This window comes from Erpetoichthys calabaricus, chromosome 2, assembly GCF_900747795.2.
Source record: "Erpetoichthys calabaricus chromosome 2, fErpCal1.3, whole genome shotgun sequence".
In the NCBI taxonomy this organism is placed as follows: Eukaryota; Metazoa; Chordata; class Cladistia; order Polypteriformes; family Polypteridae; genus Erpetoichthys; species Erpetoichthys calabaricus.
Window position 1 is genome coordinate 88240097 of NC_041395.2, and position 17091 is coordinate 88257187.

The window sequence follows — 17091 nt, forward strand, 5'->3', positions numbered from 1 at the left end:
ATGCTACGCTGCAGTACTGAACCATTGTTGTACAAGACACCATAGTAAGATTTCTTTGGGAAGATGGAATGAAACCTTCTAAAATTCACTGATGGATGTTAGGCTCAGTACAGTGATGAAAGCAAAAATTCTCAATACAAAGTTTATGAATGGGTAGAAAGGTTTAAAGTAGGAAGAACAAGTGTAACTGATGAAAATCAATCTGGTTGACCATCAACATGACACACATAAGCCCATATTGATATGGTGAATGCCTTCATCAGAGAAAACGAATGGATTATGTTGTCCACTGATGCTGCATATTTGGTATCAACTATCTTCACTTGGCATTGAGTATGATGACTTGGGGTATTGTAAAGTTTGTGCAAGACGGATACTCAAACAGCATTTGATGTTGACTTCAACTAGACTAACACCATAGTGCTGAGCTGTGCATGTTCAAACTAACTATAAGCCATTGCGAATGTGTTACTATTGTTTCAGCTCCTATCTGTTGCAGTTCAAATTGCCTTACTTTTTGATTTAACCTCATATAAACAAACAGTATTTCATGTCATACTAGTAATGTGTGCTTGAGAAAATAGCTGTAAAAAGAAAAAGTGCTCCAGAAACACAAGGATACTTAATACTTGTTAACAATGTTTACTTTTGTACTAAATTTGTTACTAAGTTATGAATTTGCTACTTAAGGACTAAAGAAAAATAATACGTTATAATGGAATAAAGCACATTAACAAAGGAGATTTTCAGGGAGCTTACGAGTCACTGTTGGCCAATAGTTTTGAAGGTTTGTGAAGTGTATTGTTAAAACTAGTGCTACCAGCATGAGGAGGTTATATGTAGAGCTCTGTGAGCAACACTAAAACACAATTTATAACTACTGAGTAAAGATTGTGTGCAGACTGCAATGCAAAGCTCACATGCGATCAGTGACCAAAATGCATTTATACTTGTGGAAACCCATTCAATTGGTACCTCGCTATTCTCCTTGTCAGTAGGTGACAGTGTTTGATCAGTGTCACATACCTTTCAATTTCACAACAGAAGAAGTGAATTGTTTACATGGCTGTTGAGTGAAAGATTTCGATAGTGTTTCAGCTGTTTGTAAGGCATTCACATGAAAAGATTAGTGTTAATTTTCTCCCATGCTGCACAACTGTTTATGGTAAGATCCTATGATTTTTAATGTGATTTGTTTTAAAAGAACAGTAACAATATTTTTGATTAAAGGATGCATACTTTTTTTTTTTTTAAACTTGATAGTAAGCCCAGCCCTAGATCAGAACAGAAAATTGATTCACTAAGGACGAATACATTATAATTGCAGCAGTTACTCTACGTTCACCTCTTATACTCCTTGGGATGCAGATAATATTTTCAGTGACATTTACTCATTGTCCCTGTAGAAGAGGTATTTTAAAGCCAAAAGAATTGTGATCATATTCTTTAGTTAGTTTCATTTTCACATCTAGAAAGACATTACAGCTGCTGTGAAATTGTGTAAACATTGTACAACAAATATGAATGGATGAACTCTGGTTAATCCTCTCATCTGAACCCTGGCCTCTCTTACTGAGGAAGAGCTACAGAAGACTGAATTCTGGGATGTACACAGTAAATATCAAAATAGTTGCACATTGTATTAATAAAGCACCTCTTCCTTACACAAAGCACTGAACAAATATTTAAAATGGAACAGAAGTATGATCAAAAAACAAATCTCAATAAATGTAGCTGCACAGAAGTTGAATACTGGAAAATGATTAAATAACACAAATACAATCAAACCAACAAGTTAGCACCAGTATAATGATGGTCTGAGCAAAAGCCTGGTTGCTTCTGCCAGTAAGCATTGACTTTTTTTTTCATAGACCTGGAACATTTAGCATGACAACAATCCAAAACATACCTAAAATCCACAACTGACATAGATATGAAATAATGGAGAAATAAAATCAATGTTTTGCAATAGCCATTTCAAACAGCTAACTTAAACCTGCTTCAAATCCTGTGATCAAGTAAGATATTAAAAATTTGGTAACACTTTACTTTAGATACTGTAAAAATACATCTATTACTCATTTAATGTTACGAAACAAGACCTTAACAAACCCTTCTTTTTGTGTTAATGATAGTTACAAAGCATCAGTAAAATAACTCATTCATCTCTATGCAGCGTGGCATTTATAATGCTGGCAAAATTACTTATGAATATGAAGGATTCACAGACCATATGTTAAAGTATGAAATATCAAGAGAAATATGTCCCACTTAAGTCACTCGTGACCATTCAAAGTGTAGTTATTTAAGTAGGCCACATCACAGAGATGAATAAACACTTTGCTTTGTAAGTAAAATAACCCTTTTGTTAAAGTCTTGTTACACAAGATTAAATGCCTAACAGACACATTTTTGCAGCACCTAAGACTGAAGTGTTACCAAAAATTTGGGAAAAGTAACACATGGATGACTGGAGAATGTTTTGGAAGAATCTTGGACTGACCTTATTAAACAATATAAGAAAGTCTATATATATGCTGTAGCTCATGCCAGAGGTAATTGCACCAAGAACCAGGTACAGACATTAGAATACTTTTGACACAACTTTGAGAAGAAAACATTAAAAGTAACTTGTGACTTTCTTTTAATAACCCTAGGTACAGAATATACATTTTTGAAATAATAAATGTCTAGATCTATTTGAATGCTGCCAGGGTAACCTCCTACATATTAAAAGCCCTGATGTCTGAAATTACTGTGTTATGTTACAGGATAATACAATTATCCTCAAGGACAGCTCTCCAGGAAAGCTCCAAAGATAGTGTGGTGTTATGGGTCCACAGCTCTTCCAGCAAAGGCCGTTTTGTTTTAAATAAATAATCGCCGCGCTCGCAGCTTAGCGAGGGGGCGTGGTGACTGTAGCGAGCTGCAGGGTGATCTGCGGTGTGGGCGTTTCTCACCTAAGTGCACAGGTGAGAGAATGCCCACATCCGTGATCGTTCCTGTGGCTAATGGGCTGCAGCTGCCATGTCCTCTCCGCCTATATAGAGAAGCGCGAGCCGGTTAAAGGGGGAAAAAAGAAAAGAAGGAAAGAGAGAATGGGAGGTAGTAGGAGAAGACAGGAAGCAGGTGGAGAGAGCCGGTGTGAGGAACAAGGAGAACGAGCGAGGGGTGCTCCGGTTTCCTCCCACAGTCCAAAGACATGCAGGTTAGGTGCATTGGCGATCCTAAATTGTCCCTAGTGTGTGCTTGGTGTGTGTGTGTGTGTGCGTGTATCCTGTGGTGGGCTGAAGTCTCTGCCCGGGATTTGTTCCTGCCTTGCGCCCTGTGTTGGTTGGGATTGGCTCCAGCAGACTCCCGTGACCCTGTGTTAGGATATAGCGGGTTGGAAAATGACTGACTGAGTGACTGACCATTCAGGGTCAGGTACTGGAGCCTATATTGACAGCATCAGGTACAAGGCTCTGGATAGGGTGTCAGACTTGTTGCAAAGCCCTCACATACGCACGCTCACCCACCCACTTGCACAAAGGTCTAATTTTGAATCATCAATTAGCCTAAAGCATTTGCCTTTGGAGATGTGGAAGAAAACCAGTGTGCCACTGTTTCACATTTAAAACTGTTCATGTTATATGTATTATTATAATTAGATCAATCAACAGTGTAAATAATTAGCAATAAATTTTATTTTCAATAGTTGCCTTGTTACATATTAAGTATGTCATATTATTGACCACGACATTTAGAGATATGACATAAACAGAAGATATAATAATAGTGAAGGGTCAAAGAATGCAAAAGCATAGGGACTTTTTAATTTCACGTCTGGTTAGAAATCCAGGAGGACCTGATAGAAAACACTTTTGAATAATGTTTATCTCTCTCTCTCTCACAGATGGGGATAATTTAACAACACTCTCAATGTCACTTTCTTCTTGAGCTCACTGACTATCTGACAGTGCAAAATCAGAGTAATCAACTTTGGCAGAGTATTTCCTTTAATGATAGTGATGACTGGTATTTCAAGTCATACTGTAAAGAAAAAGGAGGTTCAAACTATGTGACACTTAGATCATCTCATTGTCTTGCCATTATACTGATAAAAATCAAGCAATACACATTATAAGGAACGCCTGGTGATGCTTAAAAATGTTTTCACACCTCTTCCCCTTGCTGTCGACAACAGCCTTAGAAGTATTAAACACTTAAAAATCTGCAGCAAGACTTTCTGCTTTGTACTTTTTCAGAAAATGTAACTTAAGAGCATACGTGTGCTAATGTAATGAACACTGTCTAAGGAATACAATTCTTTGAACTAAATAATTGCACTTTTACACAAATGTTGCATCAATCGAAAGTTTAGTCTTCAACAAGTGAAATGCATGCTCAATTGGGTTAAGATCAGGTGACTGACTTGGCCATTCAAGAATTTTCCACTTCTTTGCTTTAATAAACTCCTGGGTTGCTTTGGCTGTATGTTTTGGGTCATTGTCCATCTGTATCATGAAACGCTGCCCAATCAATTTGACTGCATTTAGCTGGATTTGAGCAGACAGTATGTCTCTGAACACCTCAGAATTCATTCGGCTGCTTCTGTCCTGAGTCACATCATCAATAAACACTAGAGTCCCAGTGCCACTGGCAGCCATGCACGCCTAAGCATCACACTGATCCACCGTGTTTTACAGATGATGTGGTATGCTTTGGAAAATGAGCTGTTTCCACGTCTTCTCCATTCTTTTTTCTTGCCATCATTCTGGTAGAGGTTGATCTTGGTTTCATCTGTCCAACTGTGCTGGCTTTTTTAGATGTTCTTTAGCAAAGTCCAATCTAGCCTTTCTATTCTTGAGGCTTATGAGTGGCTTGCACCTTGCAGTGCACCCTCTGTATTTACTTTCATGCAGTCTTCTCTTTATGGTAGACTTGGATATCGATACGCCTACCCCCCCGGAGAGTGTTGTTCACTTGGTTGGCCTTTGTGAAGGGGTTTCTCTTCACCATGGAAATGATTCTGTGATCATCCACCACTGTTGTCTTCCGTGGACGTCCAGGTCTTTTTGCGTTGCTGAGTTCACCAGTGCTTGCTTTCTTTCTCAGGATGTACCAAACTGTAGATTTTGCAACTCGTAATATTGTAGCAATTTCTCGGATGGGTTTTTTCTGTTTTCGCAGCTTAAGGATGGCTTTTTTCACCTGCATGGAGAGCTCCTTGGACCGCATGTTGTCTGCAACCGCAAAATCTTCCACATGCAAGCACCACACCTGAAATCAACTCTAGGCCTTTTATTTGCTTAATTTATAATGACATAACGACGGACTTGCCCACACCTGCCCATGAAATAGCCTTTGAGTCAATTGTCCAATTACTTTTGAGCCCCTTTTGAACTTTTGTGTTAAAAAAATGCTTTAGTTGCCTCACATTTTTATGCAATCATTTTGTTCACCCCACTGAATTAAAGCTGAAAGTCTGCACTTCAACTGCATCTGAGTTGTTTCATTTAAAATTCATTGTGGTAATGTACGGAACCAAAATTAGAAAAAAATTGTCTCTGTCCAAATATTTGTGGACCTAACTGTATGTGTTACTTATAACATTATAATGCATTTCATAAAACTTTAAAAAGAATGTTTCTCATGGTTAAATTATTTCTACAAGTACAAATGCACAGTTTAAAAAAAAATGCCAATGCAGATTAAGTGACTTGCTCAGAGTTATTTAGTGAGTCAAAAGTGGAGGCTAGACTGGCCATTCTGGGGTTTAAAGATAATTAGTAATTAATTGTTCTTAAACACAGAAAAATGTTAAACTCAGTTGTAGAGGGGAACTTCAAAAAAAATACTATGACTTTTTGAATGAGAGTTCTTGAGAATCATTTTTCCTGAAATAGTACATAATTTAACGGTTATCTTTGCTTATCTTTCTTTTCCAGTCTGTTTTTCTTACAGACAACCTGTCATGGTACATGGTTCTACTGTGATTTAACCAAGCTACTATTTCTGGACACAGAATGAGATGTTAGAGTGGTTATGCAACCTGTAAACAAGCAATGCACTTTTTTATGGCTACTGAGGGTTCAGGGTACAAAAACACAAGGAGCCGCAATATGGGCTACTCGCCTCATGTCCATGTAGCTAAAAGGTGGTTTACTCTGAGCCATGAAGTGATTCCTATGCTATGCTACTGATGGGGTTAGGTGTGGCTTTTTACCACTTCCAGGTGAGGTCAATCCATCATGCAATATTTCTCTTGAAGAAATTAAGAAATAACAAAGAGCTAAATAAATGAATAGCTTAAAGCTGCTGTGATACATTCTTGGGCAGCATGCTACCACCAAGTAGAGGCCACTGCAGCTTGTGCAATTAGCATAAAAATACTACTGCAAAGGTGTTTTTTGTTGAGTTGATGTTTTCAATGACCAACATAATGGCAATGATTTAAAAGGAGCATGTTGACGCTGTGGTCTTTAACTGATCAAGCCAATAACATTTTTGGAAATTACAAATTGTTAAATGTGAAATTGGTAGAAATAAATACTTCATGAAGCATATCAATCATTTTATTGGAGCAGCACACCTGAGCAATTACCCAAGTTATCAGTTTGAAAACAGTGTCTGCATTTCCAGAGCAAAACCAAAAGGTGGTGCTGAAAAGGGAATTGCATTTTTATCTTAATCAAAGTGAACAAAGCAGCATGGTGGTGTTTAAGGTTCAACAGTTTAGGTCAACCATCACTGTAATTTGTGGTTATTGCTGTTCTGCTTCCTATTCAGGCAGGCAGTGAGATAAACTACTCCAGCAGAAATGATTTGCAATACTGGACCAAAAGACAGTGAAGAAAATTGCATGAAGCAGCGCTTCCTTTCAGAGTAAAACAGCAAAGCTCTTATTCATTAAGTGTTTAGTGGTTATACCTGAGTAATGTTCACCCTTTCTCTGTGTTAAGATTAAGACAAACTCAGCATTGCACACTTTCTCTACAGGGCTTATATTTGTTCCTTCATCCAAAGAAAAACAAATTCCACCTGTTGATTTAGAAATCAAATGTGCTGAGAAAGAAATGAACATTTAATACCTAGGTCTCAACAGAACAGTATATACAACACAGCTGGGAAGAAGATCCGAGCATTCTTGTCAAATCTTTTTGTTATATATTTGCAAGCAAGATCATTGTTACTATCTGCGGTATACAAAGAGCTATTTCATTCAACAATAATTTGTTCATTTCGTAGTGCCTCCTGTTTGGCATACTATCTCAGAAAACTGAAACAATAATGCAGCAAATTATACTTCATTAAACAAAAATAGTGGAAATATTGGGTCATATTAATGTTATCTATCCATTGCTAAATTGAGGGCTACGGGAAGTAAAAACCTCACTTGACAGAAACGCACACTACAAAGAAACGGGTCAGGTATATAAGTCAAACAAAAGAATATGTATAAAAAACCAGTTTCAGAAACTTGTAGTGTAAGATTCAAGCAGGGCAACCGCATGTTTGGGACTTTGCATATTTCTCTCCATTATTCATTCTGCCTCCACTTAGCAGATTGCTATAATTTGTGTATATTTGAGGTTAAATTTATTCAAATCTATTATTAAATAGGATTAATTCATTTTGCATTAATTTAAAGTACTTCTGTCAATATCCATTAAGGATGGATATAACAGGATAAATGTCTGTGCGTCAGTTGTTATGTGTCTGTCATTCCAACAGATGGCGCATCACATTTGTCAGTTTAACAGATGGAACATCACAGATATTAAAACTGCTTTTACAAATCCCATACCAAATGACATAACAGAGACATATACACTGCATTTTTCATTCCAATAGATGGTGCATCACAAAGATTTATAGTAATGCATTTCATTACTACATGAATTACAAAATACATTCGAATAGATGGTGCACTACAAATGTTAGTGCGGAGGTTTACGTTGATTACTTAAAATTTGATCTCATAATAATAAAAAGGTACACTGTTGAATTTTATATTTATCCAGAAGGACACTGTGTACTATTACAGATGTGAGAAGAAACTGTACATCCTTAGTGGAAATTCAATTGAAAAATAAATCATGTAATTAAAATAAAATTAATTCTTTCCTAATGCAGAGCCTTGTTACTAGTAATGAATAACAAAGAATGTCAATGGCAGGAAGGATTGCCAAGAAATGACATGAAGAATGAGGGAGAGTAAAAAGTTTTGAAAACCTTCTCTTTTCCAGTTAAAGGGTGGAACCAGAAAATTAGGCAACATTGCTATGGAATGAGCTGACCGTTTTGTCAGTTGTAGATGCCAAACTGACTACTAAAGTCACTAAAGGAGGATTTTTTGTCCTTTGTTTCTGACAGTTCCTTTAAAGATCAAAATGAAGTTTGAAAGTACTGCAAATCCACAAAGTACAGTACAAAGCGTTTTAAGCACCACAGACCTCACTTTACAAACAGCCACAAGCGGTGTAGGTCACAGATGTGAAATATTGAATGAAACAGGGAGTTTTTTTTTTCCCCAATCAGACATAAGTGTAAAGGTTCTAGCATTTTGTCAGTATTGCTGGCAATAACAATGAAGGCAACCAAATAAAGGTGTCACTTCAGATCTACACATTTTTGCATTATTGTGGCTCTTGTAAACCATGCTGAAGTTCTGGAGAAGGAGAAGAAAATAAAGTTTAACAGGTTTTAAATTTCTGAATACTGTGAATTTATACCACAGCAAATACACACATACAATACACAGAAGAACAATACATTTTTTCACAGATAGGATCCTATTAAAATCTTTCATTTGAATGCACAAATATTTATTGTTCTGACTGAAATAATGACTGATGCAGAAAAAATAGAAGCAAAGAATATAATTAAAAAAGCATGACAGCCTTAATATAAAATGTTACTGGGTCTTCTGTGTACTGGTAAGTACTTCAAAACCTTTACTACTTGAATAGTTAAATAAGGTTCTGATCTTTGTGACAAGTGTTCCACTTTTGCTTAGGGCAGAATTTTTGGTTGTTATCTACACTTAATGTATGTAAAGGTATATGTTCCCTATTGCTCTCCTTAGATGTGCAGAGCATATTTGCATTTTGCAATTAAGAGAGAAAAAAAACCAATAAAATTATCTTTAACCAAGCAAAATGAAAGCCTAAAGGTACAATAGTGTTCTAAATACATATGTATTTATTCATTGCCAGACCTCCTCACCCAGTCAGCAGTAGTAGGTTCAAGGCAGGAACCATTCACACACAATTAGAATTACTTAACTTGGGAAAACTGGGTATCCAATCAACCTAACCTACCAGACATTTGGAACAAGCAAGATTAAAATGCCACAGAGACTCTAGAAGAGACCGGGCCTGGGACTTGAATCTAGCATGCTGGAACTAAAAGACAGCAGCGCTGTCCATACCACTCTTCAAAAGTACAGCTAAAACAAAATATTACTAATGGAAACATTGTTATTAAGATATTAATTTTAAGAATTTGACACTACAAATTATTATCAGTCTGCCTGCACTCATTGGCATAAATATTTTAAATTAAAATAACAGCAGAACCTTATATCAAGTAGCTACAGTAACAGTACTAAAGCATAAAACCTAAATGCCACTGAACATCTGTGTCTATTTGACCTCTCATCCATCACTCATCAAAATAATAGTTTGATCTGTATAACACAAGTACCACAATCAGAGTGATAACGCTGTCTTAGCTTTCACACACACTACTAACAGCATTTACATTGAATTCTTTTTTAATGATTAAATATCTTTATCCTTTGAATGATAACACACAACATCATTCAAGTAAATGAGATCTGTAGTCTGTTCATCAATTTGTGACCTTTGAGCAAGTCTTTTTCTAATTTATCCTCATGTGTATATGGTAAATGGCTTGAAATTACACTACTATACCATAACATGTCATCATGTACATTTTCTATGTTGCCTCTTGTTTTTTGCCACTTGCAACCTCTTAGATCCAACAAAATATTTTGAAAATGTATTGTGTGCTTGAATGTCACTTTTTATGACATTTATTGTGGTATGTGCAATTTCACAGTACTAAATTGAAAACCGATATTTTTATTATCTTAACACAATAGAACTTAAAAATAAATACATTAAAAATGTGATCCCCTGGAAAGAAACTAGATGACAGATCATGAGCATTCTATTTATAGAATCTATGTGAAAAACTGAAATGGAGAACTCTCATCTTGTAAAAGCACATGAGGAGAACCTAAAATCTGTACCTGATGGAAGCAATATGCAATGGCGAGGTCATTGTCATTTAACAACACTTCCTCCTCTGTAGTGAATAGCCATTTCCTGATTGCAAGACAAGTTCCTGGCATCGCAGAGGTGTAGTTCTGAATGTATATCTTGTGAGGAAATTCATTGGGAGCCAGCTTCCGAACTGCAAAACACCCAAAGCAAAAGAAAATAATCTAAAGGATTAATTTAGACACACAAGAAAATTACTTTTAACAATAGTTATCTATTATATATTTTTGCTTGAGAAAAAACTGTGTAAACTTTGAATAAACACAAATAAACATTGATATAATAAAAAAATAAGAAAAATGTCTTATGTTTTCCAAAAGACAGTATATATTTTGTGAGATGGCTAAAACACTACACTGCATGCTTGCCACAAACACATACAAACATATACATACACAGAGGACATGTATAATGAGCTTCACTTATCTACAGACAATTTCCAATTCTCCTCAACACCAGTGTAAAACCAATGGTCTTTTAATACCCAGTAAATTTCGTCATCAGTGATGATGGTTGGTGAAATAAGAAAGCACTTGTCCTCCTGGGCAGATAGATACCACAAGATGAGGTCATTTGCTGCTCATGCAATAAAGCACATTAACATTTAAGATCTGTTTCTTTCTAAAAATCAGTCAACATTTTTCTTGCAAAGATAAAACAGGCTCAATGTAAACAGGAATGGAATCTTTAATTCAATGCACCGTTGATACATACAGACTCCAAAATTTATTATTACATTTATTATTGCTGAATTTCCTACAGAAAATACAACATAGTGCTGAGCTACAATTTTACCTAAAATGGCTGGGCTGTAATTAGAACTGGGTTTGTTTTCTGTAGTTGAAGAGCTGCCAAGACAGTTAATTTGTGTTGCAAAAAACTAGTTGCTGATATAAAGAATTACTAAAGAAAAGTAAAACAACATTTAGTCATAATAATTTAAAATTAGATGATCATGCCTTCATAAAACTTTAGAGAATTCATGAAAGTACAAGAGAATTAAAAGTATGGACTTCACTGCCCATCAGAAAGAAAGGTATTATTGTTTCGAGCAGTGAGGTTAATTTCATCATGGAAAGTCACATTTTCAGACAGACAGACAGACAGGCAGACAGATAGACACTTTATTAATCCCAAGGGGAAATTCACATTTCCATGGCTTGTTGTTAGCATAGCAGCGCACAATTCTTACTGGAACTACAATGTCCATACAGAAGTTGATGTAGTCAGTAGTGCAGTCAACAACCTCCTCAATGTTCTCACTATGTGATCCCCTGCAGGATATCCCAGTCTGTAGTCCCAAAGCATTCTCTCAGAGTCTTCTCTGCCTCAGAGGACCACTTCCTGAATAAGCGTGTGGTTGTAGGTAGGACTCTCACTCTTGGTTTGTAGTGAGTCTGAAGCAGAACCAGGTTATGTTCTGATTTCCCAAGGGCAGGCAGCTGGGTGGCGCTGTATGCGTCTTTAACGTTTGCATACAGTAAATCAATAGTCTTATTTCCCCGGGTGTTACAGTCCACATACTGGGAGAAAGCAGGTAATGTTTTGTCCAGCGTCACATGGTTAAAGTCTCCAGCGATTAGCACAAGCGCCTCAGGGTGCTACGTTTGTAATTTAGCAACAGCAGAATGGATGATGTCACTCGCTGCCTCCACGTCTGCCCAAGGAGGGATGAAAACAATAACAACAATGACGTGTCCAAACTCTCTGGGCAAGTAATAGGGACAGAAACTTACGGCCAACAGTTCGATGTCCCTGCAGCAAGTGGAGACTTTGACGTTAAAATGTCCACAGTTACACCACCGTCTATTAACATAGAGAGCGAGTCCTCCTCCTTTGTGCTTCCCGCAGGTACTTGCAACTCTGTTCAGAGATTATGTTGTTTTTGGGTAACTTCTTTTAAAGTTTGACATGTTACACTGGTCATTTCTGCCATGAAGTTTTAGCTTTGTCTCTGGGCTATACTCATACATACAGTGCATCCGGAAAGTATTCACAGCGCATCACTTTTTCCACATTTTGTTATGTTACAGCCTTATTCCAAAATGGATTAAATTCATTTTTTTCCTCAGAATTCTACACACAACACCCCATAATGACAACGTGAAAAAAGTTTACTTGAGGTTTTTGCAAATTTATTAAAAATAAAAAAAATTGAGAAAGCACATGTACATACAGTGGTGTGAAAAACTATTTGCCCCCTTCCTGATTTCTTATTCTTTTGCATGTTTGTCACACAAAATGTTTCTGATCATCAAACACATTTAACCATTAGTCAAATATAACACAAGTAAACACAAAATGCAGTTTTTAAATGATGGTGTTTATTATTTAGGGAGAAAAAAAATCCAAACCTACATGGCCCTGTGTGAAAAAGTAATTGCCCCCTTGTTAAAAAATAACCTAACTGTGGTGTATCACACCTGAGTTCAATTTCCGTAGCCACCCCCAGGCCTGATTACTGCCACACCTGTTTCAATCAAGAAATCACTTAAATAGGAGCTGCCTGACACAGAGAAGTAGACCAAAAGCACCTCAAAAGCTAGACATCATGCCAAGATCCAAAGAAATTCAGGAACAAATGAGAACAGAAGTAATTGAGATCTATCAGTCTGGTAAAGGTTATAAAGCCATTTCTAAAGCTTTGGGACTCCAGCGAACCACAGTGAGAGCCATTATCCACAAATGGCAAAAACATGGAACAGTGGTGAACCTTCCCAGGAGTGGCCGGCCGACCAAAATTACCCCAAGAGCGCAGAGACGACTCATCCGAGAGGTCACAAAAGACCCCAGGACAACGTCTAAAGAACTGCAGGCCTCACTTGCCTCAATTAAGGTCAGTGTTCACGACTCCACCATAAGAAAGAGACTGGGCAAAAAAGGCCTGCATGGCAGATTTCCAAGACGCAAACCACTGTTAAGCAAAAAGAACATTAGGGCTCGTCTCAATTTTGCTAAGAAACATCTCAATGATTGCCAAGACTTTTGGGAAAATACCTAGTGGACTGATGAGTCAAAAGTTGAACTTTTTGGAAGGCAAATGTCCCGTTACATCTGGCGTAAAAGGAACACAGCATTTCAGAAAAAGAACATCATACCAACAGTAAAATATGGTGGTGTTAGTGTGATGGTCTGGGGTTGTTTTGCTGCTTCAGGACCTGGAAGGCTTGCTGTGATAGATGGAACCATGAATTCTACTGTCTACCAAAAAATCCTGAAGGAGAATGTCCGGCCATCTGTTCGTCAACTCAAGGTGAAGCGATCTTGGGTGCTGCAACAGGACAATGACCCAAAACACACCAGCAAATCCACCTCTGAATGGCTGAAGAAAAACAAAATGAAGACTTTGGAGTGGCCTAGTCAAAGTCCTGACCTGAATCCAATTGAGATGCTATGGCATGACCTTAAAAAGGCGGTTCATGCTAGAAAACCCTCAAATAAAGCTGAATTACAACAATTTTGCAAAGATGAGTGGGCCAAAATTCCTCCAGAGCGCTGTCAAAGACTCATTGCAAGTTATCGCAAACGCTTGATTGCAGTTATTGCTGCTAAGGGTGGCCCAACCAGTTATTAGGTTCAGGGGGCAATTACTTTTTCACACAGGGCCATGTAGGTTTGGATTTTTTTTTCTCCCTAAATAATAAAAACCACCATTTACAAACTGCATTTTGTGTTTACTTGTGTTATATTTGACTAATGGTTAAATGTGTTTGATGATCAGAAACATTTTGTGTGACAAACATGCAAAAGAATAAGAAATCAGGAAGGGGGCAAATAGTTTTTCACACCACTGTAAGTATGTATTCACAGCCTTTGCCGTGAAGCTCGAAATTGAGCTCAGGTGCATCCCTGTTTCCCCTGATCATCCATGAGATGTTTCTGCAGCCTAATTGGAGTCCACCTGTGGTAAATTCAGTTGACTGGACATGATTTGGAAAGGCACACACCTGTCTATAAAAGGTCCCACAGTTGACAGTTCATGTCAGAGCACAAACCAAGCATGAAGTCAAAGGAATTGTCTGTAGACCTCCGAGACAGGATTGTCTCGAGGCACATATCTGGGGAAGGTTACAGAAAAATTTCTGCTGCTTTGAAGGTCCCAATGAGCACAGTGGCCTCCATCCTAGACTCTAGACTCTTCCTAGAGCTGGCCGGCCATCTAAACTGAGCGATCGGGGGAGAAGGGCCTTAGTCAGGGAGGTGACCAAGAACCCGATGGTCACTCTGTCAGAGCTCCAGAGGTCCTCTGTGGAGAGAGGAGAACCTTCCAGAAGGACAACCATCTCTGCAGCAATCCACCAATCAGGCCTGTATGGTAGAGTGGCCAGACGGAAGCCACTCCTTAGCAAAAGGCACATGGCAGCCCGCCTGGAGTTTGCCAAAAGACACCTGAAGGACTCTCAGACCATGAGAAAGAAAATTCTCTGGTCTGATGAGACAAAGATTGAACTCTTTGGTGTGAATGCCAGGCGTCACGTTTGGAGGAACCCTGGCACCATCCCTACAGTGAAGCATGGTGGTGGCAGCATCATGCTGTGGGGATGTTTTTCAGCGGCAGGGACTGGGAGACTAGTCAGGATAAAGGGAAAGATGACTGCAGCAATGTACAGAGACATCCTGGATGAAAACCTGCTCCAGAGCGCTCTTGACCTCAGACTGGGGCGACGGTTCATCTTTCAGCAGGACAACGACCCTAAGCACACAGCCAAGATATCAAAGGAGTGGCTTCAGGACAACTCTGTGAATGTCCTTGAGTGGCCCAGCCAGAGCCCAGACTTGAATCCGATTGAACACCTCTGGAGAGATCTTAAAATGGCTGTGCACCATTGCTTCCCATCCAACCTAATGGAGCTTGAGAGGTGCTGCAAAGAGGAATGTGCAAAACTGGCCAAGGATAGGTGTGCCAAGATTGTGGCATCATATTCAACAAGACTTGAGGCTGTAATTGCTGCCAAAGGTGCATCGACAAAGTATTGAGCAAAGGCTGTGAATACTTATGTACATGTGATTTCTCAGTTTTTTTATTTTTAATAAATTTGCAAAAACCTCAAGTAAACTTTTTTCACATTGTCATTATGGGGTGTTGTGTGCAGAATTCTGAGGAAAAAAATGAATTTAATCCATTTTGGAATAAGGCTATAACATAACAAAAGGTGGAAAAAGTGATGCGCTGTGAATACTTTCTGGATGCACTGTACCTTCTGAGCTTTCAAATTAATTTTTATAATAGACTCATAACTATCAAAAGGTTTTTTAGCATGATTTTGATTTTTTTGGATTATAACAGAAACAAGACACAATGCTTTGTGCCTTTGAAATAACTGACAAAGCCTAGGAAACACTTTTATCACTGAGATGAATGGGATAGATGGATAGATAGGATAAATGGAGTTGAAAAATAGCACTTTATTTGTTCCAAGGGGGAAAATGTAGCATTTTACATAAGCTCAATAAATAAATTATAACAACAACTACACCCCTCAAATACACTACAGACTTACTAAAAAGAAAGGAAACCTCCCGACTTCGCCAAAGATAAAAGGAGCAGTTACAGTCACCATGAGGCATTATAAAGGCATATTGCTGTTGGTAAAAAGAACACCAGCAGCATTTGCTTGCAAACTTCTGCTGAATAATTTTTCACTAAAGGTGAATATTCAGTATTAGTATATCATAGAGAGGATGTGCAGCATTGTTTATAATAGCACTCAGTTTTGTTTTTATTCCCTCCTTCATTACTAATCATAGTAGGTTGAGGGTGCATGCTATAACTGATTACCACAATAATTGACCGTTTCTAAAATAACATATCCCAGTGGCTCAGACAGCTTTTCATTTGATATGCAGGCAGCAGTAGTCTTTTTGGGCATGAATTATGAATCAAAGCTGTAGGCCTGCTGAAACAATCTGCTGAACGGACTGGATTTGCTGTTTTCAATGATAGCAATGTATGCTTTACTTGTAGCAAATAACTTGCGAGTGCAAGGGAGTGACAATCCTGTATCTCATTCCTAATTGCTGTTTTTTTACTTCTGTGTAAAACTGGAAAGAAGACAGTCTTAACATATCATAAGTGGATATGTTTATCCAAGGGTGAGCAATGTGGATTCTGTCCAAGCCACTGAACAATGACCCAGCTCTTTATCCTCATGAGGATCCTGGGGTATGCCCATTTGGTCTATATATGTTTTATGGACATGGAGAAGGCGTATGCCCATGTCCCTCGAGGGATTCTGTAGGGTGGTGCTGGGAGAGTAGCACTTAACAATAGATATTTGGTCCCTATATAACTGCAGTGAGAGCTGTGTCTGCATACTTATATCTGTACCACTCTGAGTAGGTGTTGGAATCTGCTATGGTTGTGCTCTGTTTCTTATCTTGTTTGTGATTTTCATGTACAGAATATCAAAGAGCAACTGTGGAGGGGAGGATGTCCAGTTTGGTGGTCTTAGAATTTGTGTCACTGTTTTTTGTACATGATGTCGTCATTTTGGCTACATTGGGCTGTGAACTCCAGCACACACTGAATTGGTTTTTCACAGAGTGCAAAGTGGCAGGGATGTGAATTAGCACCACAAATTCTGAAGCCATGGTCTTCAGTAGGAAAAACATGGACTGTCCCCTCCAAGAGGCAGGTGAGTTACTGCCTCAAGTGGAGGAGTTTAAGTAGCTCAGGGTCATGTTCACAAATGAGTAGAAATGGGATAATGAGATCAACAGATGGATATAGGCAGTAAGCACAATTATGCAGTTACTATATCAACCCTTAGTGGTTAAGAAAGAGCTAAGCCTGAAGGCA

The 17091-nt window shown here is 38.1% G+C and overlaps 1 protein-coding gene across 1 annotated transcript in view; it reads right to left on the reverse strand.

The window, feature by feature from the left end:
* LOC114646078 (sorting nexin-27-like) overlaps window positions 1-17091 on the reverse strand; it is a 167545-nt gene that overhangs the window by 58793 nt on the left and 91661 nt on the right. Inside the window, 1 exon segment of the mRNA XM_051923278.1 lies at window positions 10262-10425. Coding sequence (XP_051779238.1) covers window positions 10262-10425 — 164 coding nt within the window.